The sequence below is a fragment of the Artibeus jamaicensis genome, unplaced genomic scaffold (assembly GCF_021234435.1).
Source record: "Artibeus jamaicensis isolate MK-2021 breed Jamaican fruit bat unplaced genomic scaffold, CSHL_Jam_final contig_465, whole genome shotgun sequence".
Lineage (NCBI taxonomy): Eukaryota > Metazoa > Chordata > Mammalia > Chiroptera > Phyllostomidae > Artibeus > Artibeus jamaicensis.
In genome coordinates, this window is record NW_026521843.1 from 9,509,050 (window position 1) to 9,522,488 (window position 13,439).

General features: G+C 39.7%; 1 protein-coding gene across 3 annotated transcripts in view; it reads right to left on the minus strand.

Annotated features, from left to right (window-relative positions):
• WDR35 (WD repeat domain 35) overlaps positions 1–13,439 on the minus strand; it is a 56,255-nt gene that overhangs the window by 30,871 nt on the left and 11,945 nt on the right. For 2 of the 3 annotated variants that reach the window (XM_037151792.2, XM_037151790.2), the window contains exons 9-11: positions 12,651–12,776; positions 9,703–9,888; positions 5,867–5,927 (exon numbers count right to left, since the gene is read on the minus strand). In XM_037151792.2, coding sequence (XP_037007687.2) covers positions 5,867–5,927; positions 9,703–9,888; positions 12,651–12,776 — 373 coding nt within the window. Of the gene's footprint in view, positions 1–5,866; positions 5,928–6,291; positions 6,325–9,702; positions 9,889–12,650; positions 12,777–13,439 lie in introns of all 3 variants that reach the window. The other variant, XM_037151791.2, reaches the window with a different exon arrangement.

A 13,439-nucleotide genomic window follows, 5' to 3' on the forward strand; every position in this document is an offset into this window, starting at 1 on the left:
TAAGGAAAAAACGCAATAGTAGGTCTTTGTGACTTTGGGTTGGGTGATGGTTTCTTAAATATGACACCAAAAGCACAAGCAACAAAAGAAAAGTAGATGAAATGGACTTCATCAAAATCAAACACATTCGTGCTTCAAAGGACACCACCAAAACCCTGAAAAGACAACCCACAAAAGGGAGAATATATATGCAAATCACACACACGGTAAGGAATTATATCTAGAATATGCAAAGAACTCTTATAACTCGGAGACAAATAGCCTGACTGAAAAATGGGCAGCCCTGACTGGTGTGTCTCAGTTAGTTGGACATAGTCCCACAAAGCAGAAGGTCTCCAGTTCAATTCCCAGTCAGGGAACATGCTTGGGTTGTGGGTTCGGTCCTGGTCAGGGCCTGTAGGAGAGGCAATTGGTCCACGTTTCTCTCTCCCTCCCATTTTTTACATTGATGTTTCTCTCCCTCTCTTTCTCCCTCCCTTCCCTTCTCTCCAATAAATAAATAAATAAACAAATAAATAAATAAATATGTTTTAAAGAAAAGAAAAGAAAAATAAGCAAAGGACCTGAATAGAAACTTCTCCAATGAAGACATAAGAAATTAGGGAGGGAGGTAGACAGGGCAGGGGAGAGCAACAGGGGGGAAACTGGGACAACGGTAATTGAACAACAATAAAAACAATTAAGTTAAAAAATTTAAATATATAAAAATGACCACTAAGCAAATGAAAAGACGCTCGACAGCATGAGCCACCCGGCAAATGGCACAGTGCGACGCCACTCACAGCCACTGCACCTGCTGGGGTCAGGCGGTCAGACCTGAGGGCACGGTAGGAATGCAGAGCCATGCTCCTGAGGGCACGGTAGGAATGCAGAGCCACGCTCCAGACGGCCCAGCAGCCGCTCGAAGCGCCAGACAGAGTCACCACAGGCCCCAGCACCCCACGCTTAGGCACACCCAAGAGAAATGAAAACATGTTGTGCCCACACAAAAACTCACATGCAAATGTCCGAAGAGCATCACTCATAACAGCCGAAACGTAAAGACAGCCCAAATGTCCATTAACTAATGAATGGATACACAAAACCCCATTCTTTCCTTCCACCCCCACCGCCACTACCGCTTGGTTCCAACATTTATCCTTCCCTCTGCTCTCATATGTCTTATATTTCCTCATTAATTTAGAAAAGAAAATTCTGTAGAGGTCTTTCCTAATTTAGGAATATATTTTCCTAAACATACGACTTTTTTTCATATGTTCTGCTTCTTAGAGAACATTTATTTGAACTCCTACTACTATGTACCCTTCAGTGCAACAGACAGTCTCATCAAATCCATCCTACAGATAAAGAAATGGAGTGCTAACGAAGGAAAACTACTTGTCAAAGCCACAGACAAAATAAATAACATAAAATTAAACATAAGTTCACACAAAATATACGAAAACAAAAAACTCCTTCATAAAAGATCATTTTAGTACCTAATTTATGAATTCATGATTAAAATGGTACAAAAATTACTCTTCTACTCACAAATAGTATGAAAAGTCACCAATAGCAAAGAGTTAGAAACCAGCCTGATGGCTTAATGTTAACGGAATACATTAACAACTTGGGGATCCAAATTCAAGAATATTTAAATGCTAAACAACTCAGTATAGTGAATCGTATTTAATTTTTTTTTCCTTACCAGTGTCAGGATTTTTCTATTAAAAATGTGTGCTAGCACCAAACTCTAGAGGGAGACAGAAGCCTTTCCTGTGGGGAACTTTCCGTACAAAGGCGTTGGTGGCGCAAAGCCTGTGGCGGGTGTGCATGCGGAGTCAGCAGGCCAGGCCCAGGCTCCACTCCACCTTTGCTGACACCGTCTTCACTGAGTCCTGGGACCTTTGCAACAGTCTTAGTAAATTCTGTCCCGGACACTTTGATGTTAGTGACTATTACGCCCTTAATGTGATGCAAAGTTCACAAACCATAACTGCTTTCTAATAAAATAATCATTTTTCCTGAGCATATAAAAGCATTTCCCTTACCAATGTTTACCTGCAATTACAAATTACACTCATGCCCCTTTATTTTGATACATTCTAAACAATTACAAGAGTTTATCATTAGCTTGATTAAGTCAAAGTTAAAATGTTAATGGTTCACAGTAGAAGTCAGACTTCTAGTATTCAAATCACAGCCACTTGCTAACTCTGTGGCCTCAGGTAAATTATGTATTCTCTCTGAACCTCAGTTTACTTACTGTAAATTAAAGATAATAATAATAATACCAACTTTATAAAGTTGCTTTAAAGATTAAAATAAATAATAAGTAAAAAGCATAGTACAATGCCTGGCATAGAATAAATGCTTAATAATGATATAGTTATAATGTATAAATACGCTTACATCAATACATAATCAGTATATCACGTGTATGAACTCACAACCGCTCTCTCAGGTGGACATTACTATCACCATCATTCCCATTTAGCAGACGTGGAAACCTAAGGATGAAATGGCCAAACAACCTGCTGAAGCTGCACAGCCAGACAGCAGTAGAAGCCAGGGCACAGACCATGGTAACGGCTCCAGATCTCTGCTCACAGCCACTACTACAGCTGCGGGTTACTGAGCGTTAGGGGTGGTTGCTATCATTGTTTCTACTTGTATTACTGACATAGGCCTGCACAATAAAACCACATACAGATCCTCTAGTCCATACAAAAAACAAAATATGAATACATCTGGAACATCTGCTCTTCTGAATCGATATGGCAGTTAATTTCAGTAAATTTGCACAGGTAGCTAACCCTCTGTCCATAATTATGCCCAATCTCTACTAAAAGATCCACCCCATGCAGGTAGATTGGCTCTTAGTTTCCTAGACCTAACCTTTAGGAAAAAGTTAGAAAAACAAACTTTAACAGGATATTCAGGAAGAAAACGCAACCAAGATAAAAACACTCCATCTCCTGCTCAGCTATTTAACATCTGGAAAGGGAAACTCAGTATCCACGACTATTAGAAAAAATCTTGAAGAAAGTAGTTATGCTTTCATTAATTAAACTTTGTGATGCTAGGGGGTAGTAATTACTAGCCCCACAAGGATTTAAAATGATTTTTTTTAATCCATGAATTCACATAGAAGTAAAACCTGCTTGTATGATATTTAAGTGCTGAGGACTGAATTAAATGTCTAATCTGTAATGTTCCCCCGCTTTCCTAAGTTTCATTTCTCAGCCCTTCGAGGGGCTGGCAAACTGAAGCCGCACTGAAGCGCTCTCACCAATGACCCCTCTCTGGAACACAGACAGAGGATCCGTGTGTGTGCTCCAGGGCCCCGTTTGAATGCTGCTCCTTGCTCCCCCAACACGGCTGTGGCACAGGCACCTGGTACTTTTCAGGCACTTTTCATGCCTTCGTTCCTCTACAAACGCTGTTTTCTCTCCTGAAAATATCACCTGAAGAATGCCTTTCAAAACCCAGCTTACATGAAACCTTCTCTAAGCAGGAAGGACATCCCTGACATCCTCATGCACTGGTACCCACTCATGCAGCACCCAGCACCACACCTACCACACCGCAGGGAGGAACAGTCCTTGTCCAGTGGATTAGCCACCTTGTAATCATTCGTTTAGACATCCTACAGGAGATGTCATTATTAATTTCTTATCCCCCCCTGTACCCAGTACAGTACCTGAAACAATATATGTTCATTGATGGTGTACCATATAAATAGATTCTGTTTTAAATCTTTTCATACATTCAATAAACAATTGTCATGGTGCAAGTACAGTCCTAGGCAATGGGGGTACAGAAATGAACAGATGTAGACCTTTAAGAAGCTCAAAATCATATGGGGAAGGAAGACAAGAAAATGAACAATCACAGTGCAGAGTGAGTACTTTGAACAGAAACACACCAAAGGTGTTGGGGGCTCAAAGGAAGAATCCCAAAAAGGGTACTGACTACTCCGTGTACAACAGAGGCCCCCAGGCGGAACTTCTATAATAATGCACACAGCTCTCTTCTTGAGTGTCTACAGAAACCGTCAGGAGGAAGACTAAGTGGCAAAACAGAAATCACACTTTCTACAATAATAGCAATTACTTTTTCTCCTTTAGCCTCCAGTCCTCATGAAAATTTGGCATAAAAACTTAAAAATGAAATTTTACAGTATGAAAAAAAATGTGGAGTCTTGGCAGAGTTTACTTTGGCAGTAAACCAATGAAAGGACTGTTTGTTAAAATTTCAGCCACAGAGACTGCAAAAAAAGTTTCTAGACTCAAAACTACAAATGATCATGCCCTCAAGCATTTACCATTATGAAGGTGAAGAATTTACTTCTGGCTTTATTTAAAAATAGAATATCTGCAATCAAAATTACTTTAAAACTAATCCTATCATCATTATGATTCTATGTTAAAACTTGATATTAAAAGAAAAAGCATATAAGCCCTGGCTGGTGTAGCTCAGTGGATTGAGCACGGGCCTGCGAGCCAGACAATCGGGGTTCGATTCCCAGTCAGGGCACATTCCTGGGTTGCAGGCCAGTTCCCTGCAGGCCAATTCCCAGCAGGGGACGCATGAAAGGCAACCATACATTGATGTTTCTCTCGCTCTCTCCTTGCCTTCCCCTCTAAAGATAAATAAATAAAATTAAAAGTGAAATAAAAAATTAAAAAATAAGCAAAATGATATAAAGTGTTTTAAAAAAAAAGCATATAATCTGAAGATTGGTAGAATTCATTCCTTAGACTTTTGTTTGTAATAAATAGAAGATATTCATGTGACAAGTACGTAATAATTTTAAGCTAAACCTTTTAACAAGGAACGCTAACATATATATACACACATATATAAACATATAAATACACCTATGTAACAACAAATATAAGACATGAAGTTGAAAAGTTTCAAGATATAAAAATGAGTTCCCAAGACCCTAAATATAAAGTATAAAATCTCTGAGGCCAGTAAATGTATCTCAAATTCGCTTGTATTACCTACCCAAAGGGCTCAGCAAAATAAAACACTTAAAAGGCAGATACATTTGATTGTTAAGGCTAAATGTGAAATCTGAAGGAAAAAAACTGGTTCTCCGATTCAGAACATACCAGTAATTCCTGGTTTTCAAGTTGTTGAAATCTAGTAATTTTTCTAATACCATATCCAACAACTACCATACACTCTGAAAGAAAACTATTACTTCTGGAAGTTGTAGTGAAAGAGCAAGAAAATATTTGGTAATAATTTTTAACAAAATACTTAGAATAAGACTTGAAATTTCTTAATGATTACTTTCATAGCTCTTGGTTACAGGAAATGGTACATCTGAAGCAGCAAATATCTGAAAACGAAAAGGCAGGATTTTTTTAAGTTGTCCCTATTAATAGACATGCTTCACTGGAAAATCCTGGAAAAAGAAAACTCACTTTTATAAGCAGCTAAGTGTTCTTTATGGAACAGAGGTATTTACAGGCAGTTTATTAATAACAAAAGTGGTTTAAGGGCAAAATGCTTTCTATAATTCTCAGTTTATTACATACTAATCATTACATTGCATACCAATTCCTACACAATTATAATTCCCCTTTAAAGCAAATGATGGCAGTGTAGCAGCTGTGAGATTATTAAGGATTTTAGATGAAATAACCTTGTAATTGATTGTATTAGCCAGGATACTACTGGTTAATTCAGTGAAACAGAGCATTATTAACGGCACCATGATAAAAGGCATAAGCTGGATCTGGCAGACCGGGAGTATGCCCATCCTTATTTTGGAGAACACCATTCTAATTTGAAAATATTGTTAGGTTTTTGACTTAGCTTTACAAATAAAACTTCATTAGAGAGTGAATAAATATTAACATTTCCTTACCAATATCAATGTATTTGGGATCCAAAGGTGTACCAATAGAATTACAAAGAACAAGCACGTACTGTGAACAAATAAAACAAAAGGCGTCAGAACTCCTATTTACGTACAACAAAGGAAATAACGCTTAACATCTCATGCTCATCTCTTTTTCAAGTATCACTAACTAAGAAATAATGGACAAAATTAAGTAGAAGCACAACAGATAAGTATAATCTATAGCATTTAAAATAAAGAAATATAAATTAAAATTAAACCAAGACTGATTTCTCAATAACGGAACACTGTGGTTATTAACAGGCCACTTAAGAAACACAAATACACTGGCTAATTTTCAGTATTTATACTTCTAAAATTATTGATCAGCTATCACCTCAATATTCACTTTTATCCTATGACCAGCTATAAAAGCTAATTTAATTTGTTACCGTTGCACCAAATGTTTCCATCTCGCTCTCCTCCTTTGAAGCAATATATAAATAACATGAGAAATTCAGAAAATTTCAGTTAATTTAGAAAAAACATAATCCAACCCAGTGAACATGACTTAAAATGCCCATTAGTTAACACATACCAAATAAGGATCAACAACTCATACTAGGAAAACGATCGAGCATACTATACACTCTACAGTGACTGTTTCGTTTTTAACTTTTACTCTCAGGCACCTCTTCTGTATCTCGTACCAGGAAGAATAGTGAGAATACTATTTTATTTAGATGTTATCCTGATTAAGAGAATGACTTCAAATTAACCAGCCTTCCATGTACTATTACTATTACTATTACTATTACTATTACTATTACTATTACTATTACATACCAACTTTGTCTTTCTTTTCCTAGCATCTCAAGTAAAACTTGTTTAATTTCATAAATATAATCTAAATGACAAAAATTATACTAAAACATCATAATTTACTCTTCCACTACTTAAAATAAGCTTACTTCCTGCCATGAAATACCACAAGTAACTTGTATTTTTTAATTTACTTACCGTGTACATGCTCACAGACTCAAATAGTTCCACGAGACTTCTTACCAAAAATACAAGTCTCCCCCGCTAACTTTCCAGTTCTTACTCCCTAGAGTAAATATAAACTTTTGGCTTCTTAAACTCATCCCCTGGATGTCCACCTACACAAACCTAAGTACTAACACATTTAGTCTGCTTGTTTCGTTTCGATTAGGACACTGTCCACAGACTCCCCACCATCAAAGACACCCGCCTCGGAGTGGCTCCCACCACGGGGTGGCTCCCACCACGCAGGAACACACTTCCATCCTCCCTTTCTCCACTTAAAAATGTGTTAGGTCAGAATTTAGGGTTTAATGAGTTTATTATACTTCACATAAGTTTTTTAACTAAAAAGCCTAGTACATCATTCTGACTATGTAAATACTACTCACCGATGAGTATGTCATGGATCTATTCTCCTTTCCAGCACATTTTGCTTTATTTGTCTTTACTTTTTTCTCTTTGCTGTTTTCTCTAATTATTACTAACAAGTCCCCAATTACCTCCCGGTTACGCACATCTCCTCCCAAGGGTTCAACTACACTACAAATTCTACTGACTTCATCTGGAACCTCCTCCAGAACTGTGTGACCGCTGTCTCGTGATGGCGCCCTGGGCACACTGCACAACTGTCCCCGGGACCACTCTTCACCACTGCTCTCGAGTTACCCTGTTTCTCCCCCTTTCTTACTTTATTCCTCATTTTGGTAGACCACATCCTGGAGTAACTTTCTAAGATCAGGAAGTCCGTAGGGTAAATTTTTAGTGAGCCTGTATATCTAAAAATGTCTTTATTTTACCTTCATTTTAAGTAATACTTCACTTAAGACATGGAATTCAAGATGGGAGATCATTTTCCCTCAGAATTTTGAAAGCAATTCTCCAAAGTATTATTGTTGACGAGTTGAATGCCAATGTTACCTGATCCTACAGAACGTTTTTCCTCTTAGAAAGTTTGCAGGGTCTTCTTTGTATCCCCAGTGCTCTGAAATATCACAATGATGTGACTTGATACAGAAATATTTTTCTTCAGGGAAATTTTCTTGCTTTTTTCTCAGAATTATTAGCCTCCATTATGCCTGTTCACTCTTTTTAAGGCTGTTACCCAAATGCTAACCTTCTGGGACCAGTAGTCTAGTGTCCTTACATTTTCACTTCTATTCTCTATTTTCTTACCTTTTTGCTCCACTTTCCCTTCATTTTCTCATCTAACGCTTCTTTCAAGTTTTTCATTGCTGCTATCATATCTGCAATTTCCACACGTTTCCTTTCCTATCGTACACTTTCCTGCTTTATGGATGTAATTTCTCTTAATTCTCTGAAGATACCTGAAATGATTCTGTTGTTCTTTCCGAATAGCCTCTGCTTGCTCCCAGTTCCTTTCTCCTTGTGTTTATTTTCACATTAAATTGGATGATTTTCTTAAGTCTCTGATGACCCTTGTCTGTGCGCTTACACTGAAGAAGGTGCCGCTAAAACGCTGTCTGGAACCTGTCTGTTCATGGGTTAGCCTCCTCGACTCTGGTCCTCAGAGTGAGGTGAATGGGCACGGACATTTCCCTGGGACTCCCAACGGGGCTACTTTGGGAGGTCTTTTCTCTGGAACTGGTCCGACTCTCTCAGAGGACTCTTCCAACAGCCTGTGTTCTGGGGGCCAAGTCGAAAAGACGACAACGAGGGGAAACAGCGTGGTACCCTCGTGACTCAACTGCCTGCTTCTCAGCAGGTCCCCCGCCCCTTACCTGCACTTGGCGCCCTTCAGTGCAGAAACTCCAGCCTCTCTGAGGGGTAAGCCCCGGTCTGCGCATGAGATGAAGGGCAGCCGCCTATGGCCTCAGTGGGGGCAAGAGATCTAGAAACTGCTTCTTTGTATGCATCTTTTTACAGTTTTCTCCTTCCTGTACGATCTCTGGCACTTCCAAAGTCATGTTCTGTCTGTTTCTTCCCCCACCTGGAGCCATCCAGAGCTGTGTCCCTTGGGGACTCTGCAACAGAAACTGGCTGCTTCTTTGCTTTCTCCTCTGATGAGTCAGGATTCCGAGCTCTTAGGTCTGCTAAGGTGATTACCACCAACCCACCGCTTCTCTGACCTCCAGAACTAGGTTGCCATTTCCTCTCCCTTTCTGGTCCCTATGGGCTTACGACTTCTCTAAAAATACCTTGTTTTAGTGAGTTTCAGGAGAAAACAGCCAAATGTGCCTGTTCAAATGGCCACTTTAAACCAAAAACCTTACACTTTTTAATGAGATAAAATAATTTATAACACAGCCAAAGACAGCAGCAGTCCTTTCTTGAAAAATTTACATGTTTCTGCAAATATTTAAACTGTTAGCATAACCTTTTTAAATGGCATTATTTATATTTTTTATTTTGTGGCACAAGACAATGATTTTTAAATCAATATAACTCTGAATAAAAGTACATTTCGCCATGTCAAAGCTACCCAAAGTGTTACAGTGGTCACTGTTATATTTCTTCAACGTGTATTATACTAGACATCTGGATATTCATTTCTACTCATGAAATTTTAACTTGGAAAAGAACTGTGCTATTTTAAATATATTTCAGAGACAAAAAGCTTCAGTACTGAAGTAGTCAATATAAAATGTCAGTAGATTAGCAGATTGGGGGAAAATATCAAGGGACGTAGAACCAATGGGGTCATAGCATTTGTCCAAAACCGAGGTCTAGCCCGACATGCCCAGCAGACCCGATACTCCACTGCCCCTGCCGCAGAGGCCGTGCTTGGGAAGGCGCGTAACTGCAGCCCGACGCTGCCAGGTGGCTGACCCAGCTGAGTCTTATCATATCGAGGAACCTACCTGAGGATGATTTTCATCAGCTTTCGTAGCCAAAATGCAGAAATCTCCACAGGTTGTAATAGAAATGAGACTCTTCACATATTTAATGTATTTCTCATTGTTTTTTGTATCCCAAAATATAACACAGTACTCCGGACGATCAGGTCGGGTATAAGCATAAACTATAGTATTTGAGCAATAACCCCACTAAGAAAAAATCAAAGGAGGAAAGGAAGGGGGAGAGGAGGAGGGAAGAAGAGAAAGAAAAACAGAAAAAGGGAAAAAGGACATTTAAGACTGGAAAAGAAAAACTATATTATCATATTTTTACTCTAGAAATACTACAGATATGTGGTTTATCAGTTCTGACAAAATATATTCTTCAGAAATGGATGACAGACTGAACATTCAGCTTAACACCTTTTCTCATTAAAATAACAAAAAAATCTAAGAATAAATTAAATAAATTTTTTAAAATAAAAAAAGAAAAAAAACAATTATCTCAAAATATTATCTAGGCATAAAGAGAAAAAAATTATGTTTCTTCTCCCAAAGTTATATTCATACCTTCTTTTAAAAGCCAGAGTATATCAAGTATATACTCTACATGTTCTTTAAGTCACAATAATAAACAACAAAACTCTATTAGTTATTGGGGAAAAAATCTAAGAGTAATAGAGATAGTTATAAAACAAATTACATACTGCAAAAATAAATTTGTTTAACTTCCCTTATTTTAATTTGTAAAATTCAAGCTTCAGTGGTGAAAATTTCAGACTTTTCAATGGTCAATAATTGCTGTGAGGGGGACAACAGGAAGAGTGAACCCTGCCACAAGTTTAATTCTGCTCCCCAAGCCAAATTCAAAAACAGATGCTTTGCCTTCCCCGCACTGCCCCGCCCCCAACCACATTTTTAAAACTTTTTTTTATCAGAGTAGCATGTGCACAGAGTTTATAGTGAAATAATTCCTCATGGGCTATTCAAAATGAAAACAAAACAGAGACCCGTCCTAATTTCCCCCCAGGGTAGCCATTTACGACTCTGCTAGCTGCAGCGGGTTTGGTACTGATCTCCACATCACACAGGCACTGACTACCGAACTTGGACACTCAGAGCTTTCCCCTCCTGCTAACTCTCCCAATATATGTGTGCAATTTTGAACAACTCGATATTCAGAGCCGACACTATTATGACTGTGTTTACTATTCAAAGCTAAGCCACGTTTACCTTTTATACCAGGATTACTTTAAATTTTTTTTTTACTTTAAAATAATTTCAGATTTCTAAAAAAGTTACAAAGATAGTATGCAGCTCCTTATACTCTTCTCCCCTGTGCCCTGTTGTTCACACCTCTCATCACCACGGAGCATTCGTGACAACTAAGAACCAACACTGGTGAAGTACTATGCTCCGAACTCCGTACTCATCTGGATTTCATCAGTGTTTCCCTACTGTCCTGTTCTCTTCCAGAACCCTTCCGAGGATATACTCAGTCATTCTGCCCCCTTAGGCTTCCCCCAGCTGTGATGGGTTCTCGGTCTTTCCTGGGTTTTGATGGCCTTGACAGTTTTGAGAGATACTGGTCAGATACTCTGTAGAGCGAACTTCAGTTTGGGTTTGTCGGACGTTCTCCCCACGCCCAGATGAGGACTGTCGGTTTCCAGGAAGACACCCGCAGCAGTGGAGAGCTCCTCTGCTGCGTCACATCACAGAGCATGTGATGTCCGTGTGATGTCACCTTGGTCACCTGGACAAGGCAGCGCTTGCCAATTTCCTCCACTGTAAAGTAACTTTCTTTTATTTCCCTTTTCATCTGTACTCTTTGGAAGCGAGTCACTAGATGTGACCCACACCCAGATTGGGGAAGAGGAGCAACTACACTCCACCTCCTGAAGGGAGGGGCGCCTCAGTCACTCCAAATACTTCCTTAGGGAAGATTTGTTTCACCTCCTGCATTCACTTTTTATAATTATTTACTTATACCAGTTTTATTATTTGGGTTACATTCCAATGTTACTTCATTTCCTTAGTTGCTCAAATCAATCCACCTTTGGCCACTGGGAGTTGGCCAATGTCGGTTCTCTCCAGCGGCCCCTTTGTCTCTTTGACAGGCCCCCATCCTCTGTCTTTTAAGCGCTTCCTACTTTCTGACCCTGGAAGATGCTCCAGGCTCATCTTGCACTTTCCCCACACTAGTCCTAGAATCAGCCATTTTTCCAAGGCCTTTTAAAAATTAGATACATAAGCATTTGATTAACAAATACTCTTAGTAGTCTACCAGCTCAATCGTGTACTTTAGAACTCATTTTGCATCAAACATTCAATTTAAGATAAAATAAAATGCTCATTAGTTATTATGCTGCTTCTTCTCATTTTCCCTCTGATCCACGCTCTGCCCTTCTCTACCCGGCCTTGTGCCCCGGAGGCTGCCTTCTATGAACGGCATTCCCCGGGCCACCTTGCCTTCTGGTTTGGCCAACAGAAGACAGCAGCAGGTGCAGACAGGGCTGAGGCATTTCCTCCTCCGAGCTGCCTCTGCCCGGCCAGGGGCAATGGCTGTGCTCCTACAGGGCAGCCCCTCCTGCACAGCCAGCACCCTGGTGGGCTCCAGGACAACGCCGCCTCACTTGCCCACTGTTGCTACGTGCTCAGTGGGCATCCCTTACCGGTCCCCCGAACCCTGCCACACCCCTGTAATAAACCCTGCATCAACCTCTCTCGAGGACTCCTTTGAATGTGCCATCTGTTTCCAGCCGGGACCCTGACTGTTGGAGTGATGCTACTAAGTACACAGCGTATCCTAGAAAAGCTTCCTAGTTCTGAGGTCATCACACTGAAAGCCTCCTTTCAGCTGGCTTCTGAAAGAGGCCGTGAATAGATGCAAGAAATATAATTATACTTTGAGCTATAACAAAATTATTTAGTAAATAAGCAGCTTTTTTTAAATAACTGCTCATAACACTCACCTTATAATCAGGTCGAATATTTGCAAAGTATATAAAATAATCAACAGCTAGTGCAATTTTCAGCCCACCTCCTTCCCAAGACAGTGCAGAGATCTGCTTTCCAGAAACCTTCAAAGTGCCTAGAGACTGAAAAAACAATTACATTTAACCCGAAGTACCACAGTTAAATAAAGTACAAACTATCACCTGACAGGGATCAAAACTGGCATAAAAATTATTCTGTGAAAGGCTGCTACTCACTTCAAAATCATTTCCCTGGATTTTTATAATGAAAACTATACATATGATAGGAGAAATTTACAAACGAGAGCCAAAGAATTCATTACCAAATTTCATCAGATCTAAGATGCCAGAGATTTAAACATGCACCTTTATTTTTATGTAAACTAAGGGAAGAAAAACCACATCACTAGTTAAAATAAGACAACTCTGACTGTAAGATGCATCCCACGTTTAGAACTGTAAGGAACTGTATGTTCACTCCATAAGTCTTGCCTCCCCTTCGCCGCCCACAGCCAAGCAGGACCAAGTCCTGCTGCTCCCACCCCATCCGTCCTCCACCCCAACAGCCTCCTCTCTGGAATGAACTATGTAAGAACCTCCCAACTGCAATTCTCCCCTTTCATCTCTTTCCTCTTCCTCGCCCTGTACCCCCAAGTTCAACATCCACTCCCCTGGAATACCTATCTTTCTGGACCACAGATCTGATCACACCCTACTCTGCTTGTTTAAATGTTTAATCATTTCAAACCCAACAACAGCTCTTGGCCACCACATTCTGTAGCATGG